Source organism: Leuresthes tenuis, unplaced genomic scaffold (genome assembly GCF_036924035.1).
Source record: "Leuresthes tenuis unplaced genomic scaffold, fLeuTen1.0.hap1 SCAF_10, whole genome shotgun sequence".
NCBI lineage: Eukaryota > Metazoa > Chordata > Actinopteri > Atheriniformes > Atherinopsidae > Leuresthes > Leuresthes tenuis.
Window position 1 is genome coordinate 2,287,687 of NW_027325364.1, and position 22,767 is coordinate 2,310,453.

Sequence of the window (22,767 nt, forward strand, 5' to 3'; positions counted from 1 at the left end):
TGGAATCACATCTACACTGTTGGCCTTTTCCTCAAATCCCAAACATGGTGGAGCACACAGAGCTGGAGTTTAATGCTCTGACCTTTAATTATATTTCCTCCTATTAAAAGAAGGCAGAAAATGTTCTGATTTATGCTTCTACCTTCTTTCATGATGCAGAAACAACGGTCACTGGACCGAAGTAATGGAAATACACGATTTTGCTGCAGCAGACATCAGAAATGTGGTGTTTCCTTAAATGTTAATGCTGATAATGAGCTGCAGAGGGCTTTGTTTCTCACATAATGTTAAAGATATCAATTATTGAAGGTTTAATGACACGCTCTGGACTGCATGCAGTGGAAATTCTGCTGCTGTTCTTTACAGGTTCATCAAACCTGTTTGTACAGAATTTAAAAGGCAAAAAGACCTTTTCAAGATACCAACATCACAGCAGCAAGAGTTTCTTTCTCTGTATTAAGAGCAAGTACCAAAGTGTACAGTGTGCTGCACACTTTATCGGGTCAAAAGAACAAAATACTTCCGAACCGCTCCAGTTTACGCTCCATTTTAAGGAAAAATGGGAAATTTTAAGAACTTGTTTGAGCTCTTATTCAACAGACAAAGGTGCAAATACATTATTTTCCTCATCTTCACTGAATATCTGACGTTTCCGCCTGAAAACTAAAGTATAAACGAACTAAAAAAAAAAAAGTAACTGGGATACTTTTTGCAGTTTTTCACAGGAATCTGAGTCCATTCCTGCTGAATCCCAGATTCCAGCTGCTCAGCAGCCACCTTGATGGCAGCATCTGTCTCTCCAGAACTCCAACATCCAGCTGTGCATCAGTGGTACCTTCACCCAGATGAAGCCCTCCATGCCATGGACTCTGCTGCAGCCCCAGACCATCACAGACGCTGCTTTAAACCTTCCTCTGAGAACAGCTGGATGCTCTTTCTCATCAGTTTTTCCCAGAAGCAGCTGAAACGTGGACTCATCTGCCCACAGAACACGTGTCCACTGTCTTTCTGTCCCTCTGAGATGAGCTGGAGTCCAGAGAACCGGGTTTCTCATCGGGAATCTCCCAGAACGCAGATAAACTTTCTCCTTTTTTGTCTCTTTTTAAAAATTTTTCTGCTATAAATTCTAGATTTGTTTACATCTTCTAAACAGAATGAAACTGGTCTGTGAAGACACTGAACAATTAATTTATGCACGAGTTCAATATTCTAACAGTTTTTGTTGCATTTTATAGGATCCAAGAACAAAACAATATCAGTGTAATAACAGGATGTGACACCAGCACAACTGAAGCAGCGCATGAGATGGAAATGGCTGTGACGTGACGTAGAATCAGAGTTATACTTCAATGAAACGGTCTCTGCCCTTTTCGGTTCCCTCTAAACCATTTTAATAAACTCCCACAATCTCTTGGTGGTTAAATCTTTTAAAAGCTCAAAGTTCGTCCTTAACTGTGTTTTTCATTTGGACAGAAGCTCAATCAAAGCTCAGGTCAACTTTAAGGCGAACTGCTTTCTGAAATGCTCCAAAATCTCGCTTCAAACGAGCAGCTTGCGGTTCGGGCCTGCTGCGAGTGTGAAGGAGTGTTTTGTTTTTCCTTGTGTGCGGGAGGTGTCGGTTTCAAGCCGCTTCTGCGCTCAGAGTGACTTCACTTCCCAATTTACAGGGTGAGAGAGAGAGCGAGAGAGAGGGGTGAAAAAAAACCTGCCATCCGGTTATGGTCTGTGAGCGAAAAATTGTAACTGCAATGGTTTGCGCCATCGAGCCAATGCACGCCTGCATGAATTGAAGGGAGGTTAGAGGGCTGAATTAGCTGCAACTTTCACAAATCGAATAAATGACAAAGAGCGCGAGGCTGCTGCAATGGACTGTTCGATAAAGGTAAGAGTTTGGTTTGTTTTTAAGGCGGCGGTGGAGATGACAGGCGGCCACCCACACCAGCCTGAGTCTGCTCAGTGAGAGAGTCAAGGCGGTGATGCGAGCTCCCCACTCTTTCCTTCTTGTACAAAATTTCCTCTTCCTTCCCGTTCGTGGTTGTATGTCGGCTCTATAATAACACAACTAACCACTACATCTTTACACTCAGATAAAAACTAATTGGTGGCCCGCTTCACGCGTAAAAACAGGGATTTCCGAGCGTTTCGGGTTTTTTACCGATTCATGCGTTTAATTCAGCTCGAAGAGCACAATCCACGGAGTCACGTCAGACATGGAGAGTAAAATTACTCACCATTAAACTGGTTGACTAACAGTTTCGTCTCTGTGGCGGAAAGTGAGTTAATGAAGGGATGCGGGACTTTATTGATGCGCGCGATGCAGGTGTACCTGAAGGCGCCATGGATCGAAGTGGAGCAGGAGGATCCATTTCCAGCAGATGACGGGTATTTCACATTTCATACTGTTACACCTGTTCTTCATCTCGCCGAGCACAACGCCGCAAACTTTTTTTTTCTGGGTTTTATCTGTGTGGCGGAGCTCCAAACTGAGAAACATTTTAGTGAAATTAACGGTCAAATCTGCTTGTTGCGCAACACAAGTGTTTTATTCCGACCGCGCACGCATGTACGAGCTGGTTTAAACTTAAATGCAACACAAGGCCTCAAACCTTTTTTAATTTAAAAAAAAAAAGAAGAAAAATCACATTTTTTAGGTCTGTCTTCTGCCCATTTTCGAACCAGAATAATAATTAACGCTTTTAATTAGTTTAAAACTCGTCATTTCAACGAGTTTGGTGATATTTGATGCAGAATTAATGTTTGATAGATTTTTTAAAAACACTAAATATCGACATTAATAAAAGGCTCCGCGGATTCAGGAACTAACCATCAGAATCGACTCATTTCTGTTTTTTCCGACGGTTTTATGCGTTCTGGTCCATTTTTCAGTTACTTTATTTCCCTTCTGACATTAAACGCAGTGAGTGGCCTCACTGAAGGGCAGTGCGGGATCAGTGGAGCTGAGACTGAGGACATTTTGAACAATGGAATAAACATTTTCAAACGTTTCGTCCCGCGTTAGTTCGCCTGCTGCTGCTGCTGTGGAACTGTTTTCTCATGAAACATAATTATCATTTAACGGGATGATCGTTCTCTTGGGTTTGTGCTGGAAATTGTGTTTGAGGTTATTTTAAGAATAATTTATAGCTGCTAACGGGAGCACTTGTCAGGTGTCGTTATCTGAGCTCAGCAGGCTTCCTGTCTCAAACCTCAGACTTTCCGCACACATTTCCGCTGCCTGGACCCGACAAAAAGCCAACAAAGCCCCACCAGAGAGAGACGCAGTGGACAGACTGGGGCCTGGCATTGTTTCACGTCCACGCTGCGCGCTCACTGGGGCTTGAAGCTGCAGAGGCAGCGGGTCCGGAGCGCGCGCGCGGCCTACAGGGGCCCGCGTGCTGCCAGGCTCCAAACTGTGAAAACCGCACCGTTGTTTTTGCAGCAGAAAGCGCAGCTGCTCGAGCCTTTGCAGAATCAGCTTGCCTTAACTTTTACTTCTCCTTTCTGCCACTTGCCTCAGACTCGGCGTGCACGAAGCGCTGCGCTTTGCACAACTCCGTCTGAGGCCCAGATACACCTCAGCCTGGGAGCCGGAGCCCAGTTTAATGTCTCCCAACAAGAGCTGTGATGAGCAAGATCATTTCACAGAAAAAAGTATCAATTCCCCAAATCTCATTTGTAAACAGGAGCTCAGCAAAAACACGCTTTCAGTTTCTAGAAATACACGACGAGGAACGCACGAGGAAACCCACAAATCATCAAATAAAGTTTCTCATTAAAACTCACGAAGAAACACAACAAAAACCGAGATAAAAATACGTTTCGGGTCGGATAAAATTAAATTTAATTAGTTTGAATTATTTGCCAGGCTTCAATGTGTTGAACTGAAAAATAAGACGGAACGAGCACGCGACCCTGCCCTAAAGCGGGTCTCCAAATCTGACGGTGGATACAAATGTGGTTCAGTAAAACCTCACTTGGTTCCAGCTTAAGGAAGTACCTTGTTTTTGACTTCTAGCTGCTTTAAATAAAACAGTGACTTCCGGTTCCATTGTGACAACATCGACCAGAAATCATTTTATTTCACTTTATTTCGCTTTATTTAGACCCATTTTGAGACAGAAAAGCAGAAATATAACCAGTAATTCTATCAAATCAAACGGTGTAGGCCTAAAAAGATCAAAGCAACGATAATAATGACGAAGTTTGTTTGGTTCACCATTAAACAGCAGGTCAGCCGGAGAGTTGAGACTATTTCCTGATCCAACATCGGCTGGAAATGGAAATTATTTCATTTCTCAGGTGAAAAAAAGCAAATGTTCGACGGCTCCACCTCCCCAACTGTGAGGCCTGACTGCTCCTGGTGTCTCACATGGAAATATTTCATCGCTTTTAGTTTTACAAACCAAAAGCTTCAGCAGATTAATCAGTTAAATAAAAGATAAATGGTTGCAGAAGTGAACAAAAGGCATAAAATACTGAGCATGAATTAAAAGTATCACAGCCAAACCCCCCCCACCCCCACTTTATTTGTGATCACAGGCTGACTATTACTTCATTTTATCTGATTCAGGGCTGTGGTGTAATATCCTTTCTGCTACTCGGTGTAGATTTAAAAAAGGTGATGTAGCTGGAGATGTTAAAACGAGTATCAGCGAGTCAAACATGGTTAAACTGCTAATCTAAGGTGTTACTCTGCAACGAGGAATGAAGTAAACCGGCTCTGAACTGTTGGTTTGGGCAAGACTGCATGATGCAACCCGCAGAGCCATGTCAAAAGTTTCCACGCGTGCGTGCGTTCACAGCAGGTGAAAAGCGTCCACGGCGTCAGCGAGCACCACTGGCGAGCATTGTAGGACACCAGCAGCACCGGCTTCAAGAAGGTCATGTTTTTAAAAGCTGTTTCGTGTCACCGAGCAACAGGCTGGAGCGCAGAACAGGAAGTCAGCTGTGGCATTGGTGGTCAGGCCACATTTTGGTATATTTGTATCAGTGTGCAGAGAAGACGCAGAGAGCGTAAGAAGGAGATAAAGACAGAGCAGGAGTGCGTGTTTGTGCACGAGTTTGTCTCTCTGTGCCAAAGAGTGAACAAAAACGAGCAACTGCAAGTCACGATAGTATCAGTTTGAATGTTGGGAGCCGAAAAAAAAAAATCTTTAGCAAGAAGTCAGTGGAACGCATTGTGATGAGAATCTGGTGTCAGCAGCCTGCGTTATCCCGCCTTCAGCGGCTGTTTCACTTCTGCACAGAGTAAAGGCGCAAAGCAGGGTGTGAGGGGGGGGATCGACACGACGACAACAGCCAGAAGAGAGCAGGACCGCGTCAGTCCACAGCGTTTCACCTGAAGAAGCAGCATTTCTGCCTTTATATGTCCAAATACTTCAGCCTTTAGTTCAAGTTAGATTTCAGTCATCCGAAAAATACAACCTACGTTTCATTAAAGCTCCTAAAAAAACGTTTTCACTCCTTAAAACGGTTTAATCTCATCAGACACATTAGTAATACTTTCTCTTATCACTGCGGATAAACATAAAGGCGAATGATGCACTAAAAAAGATGGAGGCTGAACATCAGAAGCTACTCCTTTGTAATGACTTATGACACAGAAGAGCTTTCAGGCCACATTAAAAGGAGACCCCACTTATTTCATATGTCACACTGCAGGTCTCACCTGCATCTGTGTCAGTTTCTGGCTGCATGAAGTCAGATTGCTTTACATAAACTGGCATAATAATCTCAGGTTGTGAGGTAGAAACCGTCTCATCTGTGCTCGAAGCTGCTTTACATTTGGGTTAGTTTCAGAGACATAAAAAAAAGCTTATAGAAGCATTTAAAGCTGTAATTTAACATTCTATGTAGAGCATTTTGTATAAGTCCCGATCAGCCCCCCTTATCAATAGTTCTCCAGCTTTCTGAAGGTCTTTCAGGGTTTTTCTTTGGACATTTTCTCCATTTGTCTCCACAGAACAGACAACTTAGCAAAGAAGCCATTTTAAACTGGATCTTTAGGCACTTTGTCACAAAGACACATCATTTGTTCCCATTTCTTTAGCTGCATCTATGAAAAACAGCAAAGAAAACACAGTTTGACAGACAGAAAATAGGATTTCTGCAGCAACAAGGTGATTCCCAAAGAGCTATTAGCTGAAAACTTGGCATATCTCAGCATGGTGTGCAGTGTGTCCTTAAAACATTTGAGGAAACTGGACAAGTGGAGGACAAAAGAAGAAGTGTCAGGCCTAAAAAACTATCTACAGCAGATGAACAGGATCTGAAAGTGATGTCCTTAAGAAAGAGGAAAAAATCCAGCTGTGACCTGACAGGACCTGAGAGATGCATCTGGACCTTCAGCTGATCCATCTACTGTTGGCCCAAGCCTCATCAGAAATGGTCTCCATGGAAGGGTGGCTGTCAAGAAGCCGTTCTTAAGGAAGGGAAACAGGGAGAAAAGGCTGAGCTGTGCCAAATGACACAAGAAGTGGACTGAAAATCAGTGGCAACAGGTCTTATGGAGGGATGAATCCTCCCCAGAGCCCGGACCTCAACATTATTGAAGCAGTGTGGGATCATCTGACAGAGAACGGAACAAAAGGCAGCCCACATCCAAAGAAGAGCTTTGGGATGTCCTTCAAGAAGCCTGGAGAACTATTCCTGAAGACTCCTTAAAGAAATGACAGAAAGCTCGTCTCAGAGGGTTCAGGCTGTGTTGGAGAATAAAGGAGCTCAGAGCAGAGATTCACTTTAAAGCTGCTGAGAACTGATAAAACTCTGGTTCTGCCTCAGATTCTGATTTATATTCATGTTTGCACCCATTTCCTTTGTTCCTGGTGGTATATAAAGAAGACTTTTGCTTGGTCTTGATCAGTGACTATGAGCAGACGATACAGATATAAACCAATAGGCTGCCTCTCTTTCTTTAAACTAAAACTTTGAGGTTGTGCTTGCTTCAGCAGCCGCCCCACGCAGCAGCAGCAGCAGGCTGCTAAAATCCCACGCATTGCTGACAATCAGCTCGTCTGCAGCGTTGAGGAAATGCCAAACTGTGTGCCATGCATTAAGATGTGGTTCACAAAGCTCGAAAAAAAGAAAACAACACAAAGAAAGAACAATGTGATGGCGGCACTTCAATCAAGTCTGCGCTCTTCTTTCTGTCCAACCAACCCGACCCCAGGTCTTTAGGGTTGTTTTCCAGCTTTAAAATGACCCACATTTGAACACTGGGCTCCCCCACCCCACCATTTCCTCTCCCTTGGCCTGTGCCAAAAGGTTCCTGTGCACATGGCGGCCAGGTTTCCTGTAGGCCACTGAAAAAGCACGGCACTGACGTACAAGGTCCAAAGACAATGCTCAGCTCCTCTAAACAAACACGCATTGCATCCACTTGGACTGCAGCGGTCGCATCGCACATGCACGCCCTTCAGCTGAGCAGCGCAGAACAACAGGTCCAGCGTTTGCCCTCCTCAGTTGGACCAAAGAGCCATCTTAGGGTGGTTCTGAGGTCTCCGTGCAGAACACAGGAAGACGGAGTTAAATCTCAATTAGACTCCACCTTGAGCTCACACCCCTCCCCCTTGCAACCCCAATCCTAACGACAAAATAAAAACTGTGGTTAAGGTTACCGATGTTGTTTAAGATTAGACAGTCTCCTGTGAGCAGTTCATTTTTCACTCCATTCCTCAGTGTTTTTCATAGTGGTTTCATAACCTCTCGTAGCTCTCGGTTGCCTTCAACTTGCACTTAAAGTTCGGAACAGTCACAAGTGAATAGTCTTGGATTTGAAGCATTTAAATGCAACTGACTGAAGACTAAGTTTGAATCATGGAAGAGAGAAAAACTATGTTACCAGCTCAAAATACCTGCTGCTGGAACTGTTTGATCATCATATTTCAAGCAAATAGATCCAAATCTGATTTATGCCAGTAAATCACCAAAGATAACATGGTTTAATGTTCTATGTACATTAAACCATTTTATTGATCAAGAAAAAACAAGTTGCAAAGAAAAGGAACACAGTTCAACTCCTTGGAAATGAAAAAGCGAGTTATGAAGAATGAAAATTTGCATTAAACTAAAAGCACTGAAGTGAAGTCATAATGAAAAGATCCGAAACCTTTAACAACCTGTTAGTGGTTTCTTCAATATTCTGTCCTGATGTCAGAGATGTGTCAGATCAGTCCCTTTAGGTTTCATTTCCACTAACCTGTTGGTTAGGTTTAGGCACTAAAACATCTTGGTTTCAGTTACAAAAAGATAGTAGTTAATGCCAACACACTATTTTTATCCATGTTCAAGCTTCTTCCTCATTAGAATACATTCGTTTTAGGTTTCTGGATGATGCTTTAAGGCATCCTTAAAGCAAATAGATCCAAATCTGATTTATGCCAGTAAATCACCAAAGATAACATGGTTTAATGTTCTATGTACATTAAACCATTTTATTGATAAAGAAAAAACAAGTTGCAAAGAAAAGGAACACAGTTCAACTCCTTGGAAATGAAAAAGCGAGTTATGAAGAATGAAAATTTGCATTAAACTAAAAGCACTGAAGTGAAGTCATAATGAAAAGATCCGAAACCTTTAACAACCTGTTAGTAGTTTCTTCAATATTCTGTCCTGATGTCAGAGATGTGTCAGATCAGTCCCTTTAGGTTTCATTTCCACTAACCTGTTGGTTAGGTTTAGGCACTAAAACATCTTGGTTTCAGTTACAAAAAGATAGTAGTTAATGCCAACACACTATTTTTATCCATGTTCAAGCTTCTTCCTCATTAGAATACATTCGTTTTAGGTTTCTGGATGATGCTTTAAGGAGTGTAATCATAATAATGCGGGATTACGTCACACTTTGGTCTCCTCTGTCAGCGAGAAGAAGGCAGCAACGTCAAGTCATTTAGACTTTAGACTCGTTCAGTTGCAGTTTGGAGTGAATTAAGATAAACGCAAAAGAATGACAGTTATGACACATTTAAACGTATAAATCTATCAGATAAATCATCAGCTGAAGCTTCCAGGACATCTTAATGTGGGCCGCTACGATGTCTTCAGAACCGGTCCAGAACTGCTGCCGCCTCCCACAGGACAAGCCTGGAAACAGCAACATAGGCTGGCGTTACACTGCATTATGCCGGCTGTGCTGGACCACAGAGTCTGATGACTTCAGTTTATTATGCAGCCCAGACCGTCCCCACCCCCCACGCAGCAGAACTGAGCTGCAGCTGCCTTTCAGCTGGTTAAAAACTGTTTTTTTTTTGGTCCACGTCACTTTTTGAGCCTCCATGTGAGACAGAACAGTAAGTATCTGTAAAGATAAAGCGAGCTGCGTCTTCCTTTGGCGCAGCGAACACATCAGTCGAAGTGAAACTAAGTGTTTAAATCGTCTTCCCATCAATGCATTGGAACCAAAATAGATGCCTGAACCTCCAGCAAACGGGACAGAATAAGCTAAACACTTTCATATTGTAGTCAAAGACCAGATCTTGGCTGGTATCAGTCAGAATTGGTAAAACTTCACGATGCAAGCTGCATCAGTTCATGTCATCAGTAGAGATTTCACATCATTAGAGCGTAAACGTGGGTCATGAAAGCTGCTGCAGATAGCTTTTTTTTAAGGTTTAGTCTCTCCTGAGGTATTTTTCCTCTCAGGCAGAGCTCCATTGTTGTCTAATAACTATTTAAAACACAAAGCGGAGCCACATGCTTGAGCTGCTCCTTCATTTCCATAAACACTGTCACGGTAATTTATTTTGACTGGAGCCCGCATACAGCATCCTGCTGCTGTAAATGTGCTCTAATGTGAATCCATACAGAGGATAAAACTCTTTGTCGTCATTGCAAACATGCTTAAGATATTAAAAAGTTACTGATTTGTTTAAACTAAGAGAATCTGATCAGGTTGAAAGGAAAAGTGACAAAATCCTTCCTTCCACTACGAGTTTGGTAAAAGTCTGTTCATCTTTCCAGTCAAGGTTAACCTTCAGCTGTGTTTCAGGAACAAGCCGAGTTTCCACAGGTTGTGACGCAGCTCATTAACGGCACACACTGACCGCTGCGTCTCTGTTGGACAGGAAGCGCTGTCTGTGGTGAGCGAGGATCAGCCCATATTCGAGTCGCCCTACACCCCGGCCCCAGCCATGCACATGAAAACTGAGATGACGTCGCCCGGCGGCTTTAGCCAGGCCTCAAAGCAGAGTCCAGAGCCCACGGAGCCGGAGTGGGGGGGGTCGGCAGCACAAAGTGCTGGGAAGAGAGGCGAACACGTCAATGGGACCAGGTGAGTCAGGACAGGAGCCGGGGCCACGGGTTCCCGGACGGTTTGACACTCTGGCTTTTTCCACACCCTAAAAGTATTTGTGAATTGTTCACTCAGCTAACGCAGCTCCAGGTCTATTGTTTTTTTTTTTCTATCTTTGCCAATGATTCTCATGGTTTTGTTCTTTTTTTAAACCTCACCTGAGGGACTTCCCATCAACAGAAGCTGCACACATCTGTTAAAGTGCTACACTTCAAAGAGTGAAGTCAGTCCTCTCCCACTTCATGCTGGAACTCAGAAAACAATCATACTTTGTACTCTGCAACCACAACAAATAGCAGGTTTAGGTTTTAATAGAAAGCATGTAATCCACTACATTCAACGTTTAAACTAATGGCATCTAAATCTAAAGAGCATTGATGTGTTATTTTATCTCATTTAAGATTTAAAGCATTCAAATAAAGATTAAATAACCAGTTCCAGCTGTTAAATGCATATTATTGTATTAATATTTAAAACTAATTAAACTATGAGTAACAAGCTGATATCTTACAGCAGAATGCACACTATCCCCCCAAAAAGCTGCTGTTCACATGCCTGTTCAGTGGAAACGTGCTTAAAGTCCTCTGAGCTACAGATATGTAGCTATGTAGTTTACTGTTAGCTTTATATAGCTTGTTATATCTTCTATGTAGTTTACTGTTAGCTTTATATAGCTTGTTATATCTTCTATGTAGTTTACTGTTAGCTTTTTGTATAGCTTGTTATATCTTCTATGTAGTTTATTGTTAGCTTTTTGTATAGCTTGTTATATCTTCTATGTAGTTTACTGTTAGCTTTATATAGCTTGTTATATCTTCTATGTAGTTTACTGTTAGCTTTATATAGCTTGTTATATCTTCTATGTAGTTTATTGTTAGCTTTATATAGCTTGTTATATCTTCTATGTAGTTTATTGTTAGCTTTTTGTGTAGCTTGTTATATCTTCTATGTAGTTTATTGTTAGCTTTTTGTGTAGCTTGTTATATCTTCTATGTAGTTTACTGTTAGCTTTTTATATAGCTTGTTATATCTTCTATGTAGTTTATTGTTAGCTTTATATAGCTTGTTATATCTTCTATATATTTTACTGTTAGCTTTATATAGCTTGTTATATCTTCTATGTAGTTTATTGTTAGCTTTTTGTATAGCTTGTTATATCTTCTATGTAGTTTATTGTTAGCTTTTTGTGTAGCTTGTTGTATCTTCTATTTAGTTTATTGTTAGCTTTATATAGCTTGTTATATCTTCTGTGTAGTTTATTGTTAGCTTTATATAGCTTGTTATATCTTCATTTGTAAGTCGCTTTGGATAAAAGCGTCTGATAAATACAGAAACAGAAACATAAACAAGATAAAGTCCTCACAGCCAGCACAAACCTGGTGTAATGTCAGAGATGCAGTCCTCTTCTGAAATGAAAGAACGGAAATTAAATGGACCAATATGGAAATATTAAATGTTTATAAGACATCTAAAAGTTCAAATCATTCCTCAAACCTTGAGTAGAACCTCTTCCTGTGTTTGCTCCAGCCGTGAGTCCCCAGTTGACTGCAGCGTCACCACCAAACGCTCCAGACACATGAGCAACGACGGGGCCCTGCTGCCGTACCAGGCCTCGTACCCCGAGCCTCGCGTCAGCCCCCAGACCACCTCCCCGCCCAGCAGCAACACCGAGGAGAAGAGGGTGATCGTTCCTGCAGGTGAGTCCACTCACTCACATGAGCCACGCCGTCACAAGACGGTTTCCTAACAGCTGGCACACGTCGCGCTTGTGCAACACTCAACTGAATCAGAGAGGGCACAGCCTCTAATTCTGCTTTCTCAAAGCAACACAAGCCAGCTGCCTGGTCAAGGTTTAAAACGAACGCCGTGCAAAAAGTGTGAAGTTTAAAGTGTAAATTCAACACTGGAGAAATGTGACGTTAAAGAGAACAAAGAGGAACAAATGTGCTATGATCAGGGTCTCATTTTTAAACCTCCCTGCTTCCCTTTTCAGTCCCATTCTGAGAAAAAGACAAATAACCAGGAGCTACAACTGAAATCCTGCTGCTGTTGATATTCTTCAGGCTCCGAAAGATACATTTTTGTTATCGCCAGCAAATCTCATAGATAGACCATCGTAAAACAATTTAGAGCTTCAATGGTTGTGCTTAAAGGTCACAGCGTTGACATTTATCCTGTCGGTGAGTCAATCTCACCACCCAGCTGCCATAAATCAATGCTAATGTGCTCATGTATGAACCCAGAGACAGAAAGAACCCCCCAAAAACAACATTTACTCATCATCCGGTAAAAAAAAGAAAAAAACAGCAGCAAAAACTGTATGTTCGTCACCCATTTTAAAAGATTTACATCCTTTACATCCAAAGGATAAACTGTGGCACAACCACAAAGTCATTTAAGGTAAAGATTTTCCTTCAAGGTTCAGGTGATGAAAAGAGGAAAATCCCAGATGACGGCTGGATACTAAGACACCAGTGTGTCATCACTGTGGAGTTTTAATCCTCCTTCACCCTCCCTGTGAATCACCGAAATAAACAACAACGCATCCTCCAGAACTCCCAGAATCCCCTCTGAGGGAACCCTTTGAGGCTGGATGTTTGTGGTCTCAGACGAGTGTCACGGACAAGTTAAAATTCACGTAAATTCCAACCAGATTAATCAGTGAGTCATCAGCAGGGTTTTTCTGCTTAATAATACCCGGAAGTTGCATCAGAGCAGCATGTGTTACTAAAACAATCAGGACCTGAGGGTGTGGTGACCATCGTTCACAGCACACACACATTGTTTGCTTCTGGAAATGAGCGACTTGAATCAGATCAGATTTACTGGATCAAAAAACGTGGGAAAACAGTGAATCTTTTCCCACTTTGTTTCCTTCTGCCAACACTTTAAAGCCGTTCTGACTCTGAGGAAACCAGGTGATGCAGAGTTCCAGCTGTTATTTTGTCCCATTCCTCCTTAAACAGGTCTTAAGGTGTGCAGCAGTGCTGGGGGGTGGTTGTTTCTCTGCTGGGGACAGGTCAGGACTGCAGGCAGCCAGTCCAGCACCCGTACCTCTTCTTCCTCAGCCAGGCCTCTGGAATGTGGCAGAATGTGGTTTTCCATGGTCTGCTTGAACAATGCTGGGACGTCCCAGGAAAAGATGTGGCCTTGAAGGCAGCATATGTTGCTGTAAAATCTCAGTGAGCTTTTCTGCATTAATGCTGCCATCACAGAAGTGGAAATGAGCTTTGCCCCCTGATCCAACCCCATACCATCACAGAGCCTGGCTGCAGGGACTGGCTGCTGACAGCAGGCTGGATGCTGCTTTTGCTCTTTGCTCCATTTCTTCCAACAAAGATGTGGAATACTGATGGGTCTGACCACAGCACACGTTTCCACCGTGTGACGGTCCATCCCAGACGCCTCCGAGCCCAGAGAAGTGGACGAGGTTAGCATAAGATGTCCAGCTTAGGCTTGCTCCCTCGTCCTTTACACTGAAACTCCTCCAGATTCCTTGAATATGTTAATGATATTCTGCTCTGTAGAGGCAGAAATATGCAGATCCCTTCCAGTCTTTCTCTGAGGAACATTATTTAAAACACATTTGAGGACAAACTGGAGCTCCTCTGAACATCTTTGCTGCTCAGAGACTCTTTAATGGGAGCTGCTGCTGTATTGAATCATACCATACGTAACCATGACAACCATAATGAACCCTAAACTGAACGAGTTGCAGGCCTGAAATGCAATTTATTTCAAAATAAAATCAAGCTGAAGAGAGCATTCTCAGACGAACATTTTGGGTACCGAAAGGAAAATAAGCCAAAAATCGATGTTTGATTCACTTTTATTTTGCTTCTAAATTAGTTTTTTTTCCAGACCATGCAGATCTTTTTTCTTTCTGATTTGTGAATTCTCATAAATATAACCAAAATGTCAGCTGACAGAACATCATTTTACAAACACATATCTGTGTTAAAACAGAAACCAGCATCTGCATCCTTCTGGAGCTGGAAACCGTGGCAACGGTGTGCTGATAAGGTTATGTACCGGTTTAATGATCCCAATCACACTAGGAGAGTGTATAAGGTGAGGGAATATGATGTATAAGAGGGAATAAGGTGAGGGAATATAATGTATAAGAGGGAATAAGGTGAATGATGTCAGATAAATCTTCTTAGAAATATATTAAATGATAAACACCGGATATTACCAAGAGGCTAAAACAAAGAGGGAAGTTTTAAGGAGGAACATAAAGGGCAGTGCATGGAAGCGAGCAGGTGGGTGATTCATTGACCGTTTCCATCCCATAATGTGCCCACCTGCAGTGTTTTATTGGTTAACTGTCCATTTAAACACTTTTTACCTGGAATAAATGAAAATAAACTGCAGTAAAATGTGTTCTTGTCGTCAGCTGGATACAGGCTAATGGACGTGTTTTAATCATGAAGCTGAGACTTTTCCTGATTAAAATCAATTATTTTACGAGCAGCGCACACATCTAACCGAGGAACAGGTTCTGTGCTTTCACAGAGTGGTAATACCCCCCCGACCACCTTTTCAGTGTCACCGAGTCGTTTCCGGCGTTATTCAGCACTTTGATGTCATCCAAACAAATCGTGTTTCAACTTCCTATGTCATGTTTTCAGCCAAGAAAATTAAGCCTTACTTAAAAGATTCCCCTCAGAAATGCACATTCAACTTGAAATGCTTCATTTTCACTGAGTGCTGGGGGCTTCTGCTCAGCCGGTTTGCACTTCCTGGTCTCAGATGTAAGATCGGCTCAGATAAACTTTCAAACTCTGAACGTAACGGTTTCTTTAAAAATCTGCACAGGAAATCCCTTCTTCTGCAGATCAGCTCAACATCATAAAAACTCTTCAACCTTTTGTTCGGAGCTTCTTTTAAAGCGTGAAAAGCAGTTTGAGCACGCTCTGAAATGATTTGTTCCCACTGTTTCCAGATCCCGAGGTCTGGACCCAGGACCACGTGCGGCAGTGGCTGGACTGGGCCATCAAGGAGTACGTCCTGGAGGAGGTGGACGTCATGCTCTTCCAAGCATTGGACGGCAAGGCCCTGTGCAAGATGACCAAAGACGACATGATGCGGCTCACGTCGGCCTACAACGCCGACATCCTGCTCTCGCACCTCAGTTACCTCCGGCAGAGTAAGGCTCCGCCCACCTCTGAGATATCTCCCTGCAGCTGATAACATTGTTCGCTTTGGTCGTCTGGTGGTTGTCAGCGAGGTTCAAAAGGTTGCTGTTGTTCTGACAAACAGCTGAAGCTGCACTTGGTTCACTCTTTTTTGTTCTTAATGAATTAATCGCAGCTCTGAGGGAGAATTTAAAATCGATTGAAACAAAACAGAAACATGTCACAATGTGAGGACTTTGTGTTTTCACCACCATGACCTCACGAGAGGCTCAAGACCAACTGCTGCTCACCAACTTTCTGGTCTTCAGAAAGTGTTGTGACTCTAGTTCTGCTTTTCTAACGGATGCTTCCTGCATAAATCTCGCACGTCATCATGATTTTGGATCTTTGCTGCATTACCTAATGGGTTTTTAATGTGTGTGACTGAAGAGGCAGCAGTTTGGCTTCTGCAAATCACTGCAGGCCTATTCTGGTTGCTTTTCAATGTAACATTACAAAATGAGGCGGCTGAGTCAGAGACTGCGGACCCCCGCTCAGGCTTATTTCCATCTGTTTTAGTCAGACATACCTACAAATATAGTATAAATACGGTATGTTCCTGCATCCATCCAGGTGGAAGAGAGCAACCCGAGCCTGTGTTAAAGCTGCAGCACAGCCAACACCTTCCAAGTGTTCTTCATAGCATTTCATTCCACCCGGTTGAACTTCTGATACAACCTTCCTTTGTTTCAGGTAGCCCCACATTCTCCTACCCCACAACTCCCACCAACAACACACCACCACCTCCACCACCACAGCCCCGGCTACAGGTGAAAGCAGGTGAGATTCCCACTCAGACCACCAGCAACTCAGAGTGAGGCTGTCCTGGGAAAGTTAGCAAAGCGAGAAAAGAGAAAAAGAGAAAAAGGCTCGTGCGTGTGGACATGTTGCTTTATTGTTGCTTTTTGTCTTTATGTGGGAGCAAGGTTCAGCCTCCAATTAGAGCAACCCTTAAACCAAAAAACTGCATCGTTGCTCACTCGTCTTCATCATTGATCAAATCTGATCAAAGCAAGTCTTTGAGTTTCCGTCCAGGAGAGGTTCAGTCACAATAAGAAACACTTTAAAAAGATAAGCACACCTGCAATGAGCAGTTCGAATGATACACTTCCTTCTTTTCTGTAGAATGAATCATTGTATGCATTTAAACATTTTAACTTCACCCTAAAAACCTAACCTCTGTGGCGCTGGAAGCTTACTCAAAACACTACGACACACGCATCAAAGAGGATACTGTAAAATTCCTGTAAATGGCTTCTTTTTTCTTTTAACAGCTGCGGTTAGTGATTAATATTCAGATTAAGGTTTCACACGCACCCTGAAAACTTAAACAATAGGTTGTAAAAGGTTGAACTAGCATGAAAAGTGTGTGATCTCTTAATCAAACCAACTGTAGAAGCACCTCCTTTGGTTTAGTTCAGAAAAGATCAGCAGTAAACACACAACCTGCATCATAAAGTGCTACAAAGATTTATATCATTTCTCTCCTTTTCTCAATCCTGCACCTTTACTTAAATCTTTCCATCCATAACTTTAGACTTTAGACATCCTTCATAATCATGAAAAAAGCCTTTCTCAAAGCAACACCTTTTTTTCTGCGTTTCACGTTTAACTGCCACCACTTCCTGTGAGTCATGCACGAATCAACACTCTCAGTTCAGGGCCACAAAAGAGCGAGGAGGAGCCACTCGAATGATTTAAGGATATAAAAATAACGTGTTAAGTTTCAGAACCACGTTACACTCTTCTAAAAGTCTGAAAGGCTGCTTGGCACAACATGAACCTCTGTTGACAAAACTGATGAGTCCAAAACTCAACAGCCAGTTTCAGACAGGAAACAGCTGCACCGGCAAAGGAAACGTGGGTCTGGGTCCTGCTCCTGGGGCACCATTCACAATCTTGTGGAGACAGTGGTGGCCTGAACAAAAGAATGCTCACCCAAGAAACTGCAGGTCATCTTCAGACCTCCAGAGTCTGAGCTTGTTGGTTTGCCTCCTTCCTTCCTTCTTTAGCAGACCTCTGTCACTGTCCACTTCAAAGAGTATTTCTGCTATTTCATCCTTTTCTTTTGTGCAGAGAGCGGTTTTGACGAGATCAGCCGCAGGAACAGCTGGCCTGCAAACACCATGACTACCGCAGTGCCTAAAGGTAGGACGACAAAACCAATGAAGATATGAAACCGATAATCGTGATGGATTCTTCATGCATGAACACCGCCTGGTTTTGCATAGAAGTCCACTTTGATTTCACATCTACGTTACAGCTGAAGATCAAACAATTTCACACAAGTTATTTGCTTCTTTATTTGCAGGTTCTTCAATCGAACACCAACACAGCACAAGGGTTACGGAGCCAGCGCCGAGAATCGTGCAAGGTATCATTAAAAGTTGAAAGAAGTATTCATACCCGAGCTGTGAGTTCAGAAACTCGCACTGTGCACGTAAGCACTGCCCTGGGAGTTCTAGTTAAGAGTCTCTTCATCTTCCAAAACACACAATGAGTTCAAAATGAATCAGACGAAGTGATTACCTGGTCTCCATGATGTAGTTACTGTGAGTTCATGAGATGCCTGAACTCTACCAGTATATATATAGCAGGAGACATTAAAGTAAAAGTTCCAAAAAGCACGAATATCAGATTGATAAGGGATGAATCCCAACCACAGACACAAAAATGGAGCAGACTAAAGATAAAAAGATAAAGATTTATACAGCCCTTTACAACAATCCATTTCGGTGTAACCAAAGTGCTTTAAGCAGATGATAAATAAAGAAAAGAATAAGTACAAAACAATAAAATAACTGTAAACGCAATAAAATACAGCAAAATTGAGTAAGATAATATAAAAGTGTCACCATACTACTGGGTATTAAAAGCCATCTGAAATAAATATGTTTTTAGCCCTGATTTAAAGAGGCCCAGGTCAGAAATAAGACACATCTCGGGGGGGGGGGGGCTTATTCCAGAGCCTGGGGGCAGCAGCAGAAAAGGCTCGGTCACCCCAGGGTTTGTATTTGGACCTGAACACTTCCAGAAAAAGTTGTTGACCTCAGAGCTCTGCCAGGGTTACAGTTATAAGCTCAGATAAATACGATGGGGTGAGGCCGTTAGGAGCTTTAAAACCAAACATTAAAACTTTAAAATCAATTCTATAAAGGACAGGAAGCCAATGAAGGGAGTTAAGAACAGGAGTGATACGTCTGTCAGTGTTGGTTAAAGACGGGCAGACTTACTGTTATCTATCAGCACCGTGGTGCTATTATCAGACGCTGAAACCATGCTTATCAAGCTCAGTCCAGTAGTGTGAACAGCTCTAAATAAAAGGTGTGAATGCAACCATGACGACAGCTTTTTCAGCCGATGTACAGGTTTATGCACAGAGAGTCTGATGTCAGCTGAGATCTGTGGAGCAGATCGAGTAAAGATGGACAAACAGGTCGAGTCAGGCATCGAGGTCATCTGCAACTCCACTGAGTGCGGTTGTAATTTGGGAGGTTTGGTATCCAATTCTGTTTTACTCCAAAGTAATGTTTTAAAAATGGGTTCACCTGACAAAATTAGCACCTCATAGGGGAACTGGGAGTGGGCCAACAGCTGTTAGGTGCCTAAATCCACCGCTCCACACTCTTACTGCCCATGAGCTGTTTTAGAGCCCCAAAACGAGATGGTATAGTTCATAAAAGTGAGCTGTGTCCACGTTAAAAATGAACAAAGAGCACCCAAGTGCTGCGTTACAGTCAATGCAGATTGGAGCCGGAGCCAAAAACAGCCACAACTACCGCAGAGTTATGGGATGTAGAACTAAATGCATATTCAACACATTCCTGCACTCAAAAACCAGACTGATGGGGTTTTGACCAGTGGGGAAAGGGCTGAAGTGTGAACAGGAGGCGGAACCTAACAGCTGCACAACTACCACTCACAGAAGGGCCGCAGAAGGGCTGCAGAAGGGCCGCAGAAGGGCCGCAGAAGGGCTGCAGAAGGGCCGCAGAAGGGCCGCAGAAGGGCCGCAGAAGGGCTGCAGAAGGGCCGCAGAAGGGCCACAGAAGGGCCGCAGAAGGGCCGCAGAAGGGCCGTAGAAGGGCCGCAGAAGGGCCGCAGAAGGGCTGCAGAAGGGCCACAGAAGGGCCGCAGAAGGGCTGCAGAAGGGCCACATCCAGCGCGTTTGCATGGGTGGGGCAGTAGGAGGAGCCTCTGTACCACATCTCCACCCACTGAACATTCATAGTTTGCAAATGGCATCACTAATGCAACCCATTTCAGTCATATCCGGATTCTGTTCAGCTCAGAGGAACGAAGTGTAGACATTTAATCCGTCTTTATATTTATCGTATGGTTAACAGTTCAGTCTCCCAAGCATTTTACAGCCATTTTACATTTCTGGAAACCAAAATTACTCATATGTTCATTGATCAGCCAACAGAACTTTCTCTGCCACCACGTGGGACACAGTGACAGTTTGTGCAGATTATATAAAGTTTTCTGTCTCCGGGGGCAACAGAAAGTTGAATTAAAATGCAGAAGAGCAGATTTTTCTTTTGATGTCACGTCTCATAAAATCCTCATTTTATCTGACTTGGTTATTTCATCCAACGCATTTTAACTGATCCAATTCCTTCATTCCACACAAATGGCTGAACCAAGTTGTGCAGCAACCGATACAGAATGAAGACTTAAGATGAATTAAAGGGTTAATCTTGGCAAAAATAAAATGAGATCCTGTTTTTGTTCTTCTCTACAGACCCGTATCAGACTTTGGGGCCAATTAGCAGCCGACTAGCCAATCCAGGTAAGAGTCTAAACCGAAAAGACAGACGACACAAATGAGGCCTTTACACTGTCTGCTTTGGCACCATGAGAGAAAAGCCAGAAAGGGCTGGCAAACGCACAGACTTACCTTCCAAAAGGGAGTGAATCTCAGGCAACACTTGTGTCAGCAGCCGTGCATCATGCTTACACGAGACGAAATCTGGCTTCCGTCTCACCAAAATGACTGTTTGCCCTGCTGTTTCCTCACAGAAGGCCAAGCCCTCAGCTCATCCAAGAACCGAACAGGCAAACAAAGTCCATACAAGCTCCCTGACCCCAGCGCTCACAGGCCTGTGGGTAGGTTTCTGCCCCAATGTCCGTCTCCTCTTCCAAGCCACACAGTGAAAAGGTCACATTTGGTGTAAAACGAATACTTGACCTGCCGTGTTCTGTTGAAGCTACAGCCACAGGAAAACCAAGGCCCTACTCGGGTCCTGAGTAGCTGCTGCTAGCAGGAGTCGTTTCATTTATTGACATTTTAAATGATAATCTTAAAGTGCTCAGATGTTACATGCAGATTATTACACGCAAATGACGCCATTTTACAAGAAGTTTAGACAAGGCGTTCATGCAACCATGGCAACCATGCTGATTTGTGCAGAAAACAGTCCGGGTCGGCACTCGATTCGTTAACGCTTCACGTTTCCTCGCAGGCTCGGGGCAGATCCAGCTGTGGCAGTTCCTGCTGGAGCTCCTGGCCGACAGCAACAACGCTGGCATCATCACCTGGGAGGGCACCAACGGCGAGTTCAAGATGACCGACCCGGATGAGGTGGCCAAGCGCTGGGGCGAGCGCAAGAGCAAGCCCAACATGAACTATGACAAGCTCAGTCGTGCTCTGCGCTACTACTATGACAAGAACATCATGACCAAGGTGCATGGCAAGCGCTATGCCTACAAATTTGACTTCCAGGGCATCTCGCAGGCGCATCAGAACCACGCAGCGGAGGGGGGGATTGTTAAGTACCAGACTGAGATGTCTTACGTCCAGCCCTACCACAGCCACCAGCCCAAAATGAACTTCATGGGGGGCCATCCTGCGCCTATGCCCGTCTCCCCAGGCAACTTTTTCGGCCCTCCGACAACATACTGGAACTCACCCAACAGCCCCATCTATCCTGGGTCACCCATGACCAGACATCCTGCTTCTCACTCCCACCTGAGCTCGTACTACTGAGGACGTCAGTGTCACACCTGAACAGGACCCCACAGGAGAGAAACCCAAGTGTGCTCCCACCCAGGGCACCTGAGCCGAACCCTGTCTGAAAAGAAGGTGATATGACGCTAATGTCCATTTTGTAAAAGACATTTCGGTGTTTTCTGTGGCACATTCCTTCTCAACAATGGACAAAACGTGATGGTTGTACTCCTCCAAAGGTTTTATGGATATACCCGCGGCACACTGTATTAATGGTTATGCAAGTTAAGATTTTTCACTGCATTTGTAAGTACTTTGTTTGATAGTAGCCGTTAAAAAAAAAAAAAAAAAAGAAAAAAGAAGTAGTAGCAGTGTTCTTTAGGTCCTCACAGGGTGAAACTGCAGTTATCACATTTAGAGACCTGACTTTTTGTAAAACAAATTGTACAGAATGGTTTTCATGTAACAATAAACATTTACGCATTATCTAAAGGTAAAAATTAAGCTTCCATCTTTTTGTTTGACCACATAATGCAGCACAAACTGAGGAAATATACGTTCTTTCTTGAGGATTGATGTCTGGATGTTCGTGGTATTTGATGTTTAAGTGTTTCATATGATTTACCTTTTAAAAACACGACTCATCCAACACTCAGAGGCACATAAAACTGCTTTTTGACTTTTTAAATTTGAGCAGAGCTGTGGTGGATTGGTGCTTCTGCTCAGACTAGTGGAGCCGACCAATCACAGAGAGTCAGACAGTTACAACAAGACTGAAAAAAATAGGTCAAACAAAAGCCACCTGTCACTACCTCTAATGGAAACCAAGTCACACGTGATACCCACTTAATACCATTCAGTGTGTTGAATGATAGGAAACCATCTTAGCACCTGCTGGCTGCAGCTGCATATTGAGCACAGTGAAATAAGACTCTGTTTTTGCTGGAAAACAAAAAGTGTGCCCCTAAATATCGTATTAGATAGATATAGACCCAGAAAACACTTTGAATAACCCTAAAAAGTCTGACCAAACCGGATTTAAATGCATCTGAACACGTGAAATCGTACAAAACTGAGCTTCTCAAAACGGACGAGCACATCCAGACAAAGAATGCAATCACGCCAGTGTGCTCACACTCGGTGGGGCTTACCTTTTTGTAAAAACAGTAGATTTAAGTGCATTTCACAGACGAATTCCAAGAAAAGCTGCTCTCATTAACATATTTCTCAGTTTCTTTTATCAGACGGCTAAACGTGTTAGAAGCTGGGGCTGAAACTCTGCTCATTAAGACTATGCGCCATCTTGTGGTCACTTTGAGCAATTCCAGACTGTCGCTCTGCTCTAATAAAATCTT

At 43.2% G+C, this 22,767-nt stretch overlaps 1 protein-coding gene across 3 annotated transcripts; it reads left to right on the top strand.

The window, feature by feature from the left end:
• Positions 1-1,664: 1,664 nt before the first annotated feature.
• Positions 1,665-21,912, top strand: fli1rs (Fli-1 proto-oncogene, ETS transcription factor-related sequence). Of its 3 annotated transcripts, none has more exons than XM_072393522.1 (10): positions 1,665-1,882; positions 10,062-10,267; positions 11,816-11,985; positions 15,234-15,437; positions 16,159-16,245; positions 17,542-17,613; positions 17,777-17,839; positions 20,207-20,254; positions 20,485-20,571; positions 20,928-21,912. In XM_072393522.1, the coding sequence occupies exons 1-10, from the start codon at positions 1,865-1,867 to the stop codon at positions 21,449-21,451; spliced, it is 1,479 nt and encodes a 492-aa protein (XP_072249623.1). In that variant the 5' UTR covers positions 1,665-1,864; the 3' UTR covers positions 21,452-21,912. The 3 variants fall into 3 exon arrangements, with proteins under 3 accessions (XP_072249623.1, XP_072249625.1, XP_072249624.1); XM_072393523.1 differs by lacking the exon at positions 1,665-1,882 and adding an exon at positions 1,930-2,382; XM_072393524.1 differs by lacking the exon at positions 20,485-20,571.
• The last annotated feature ends 855 nt before the right edge of the window (positions 21,913-22,767 follow it).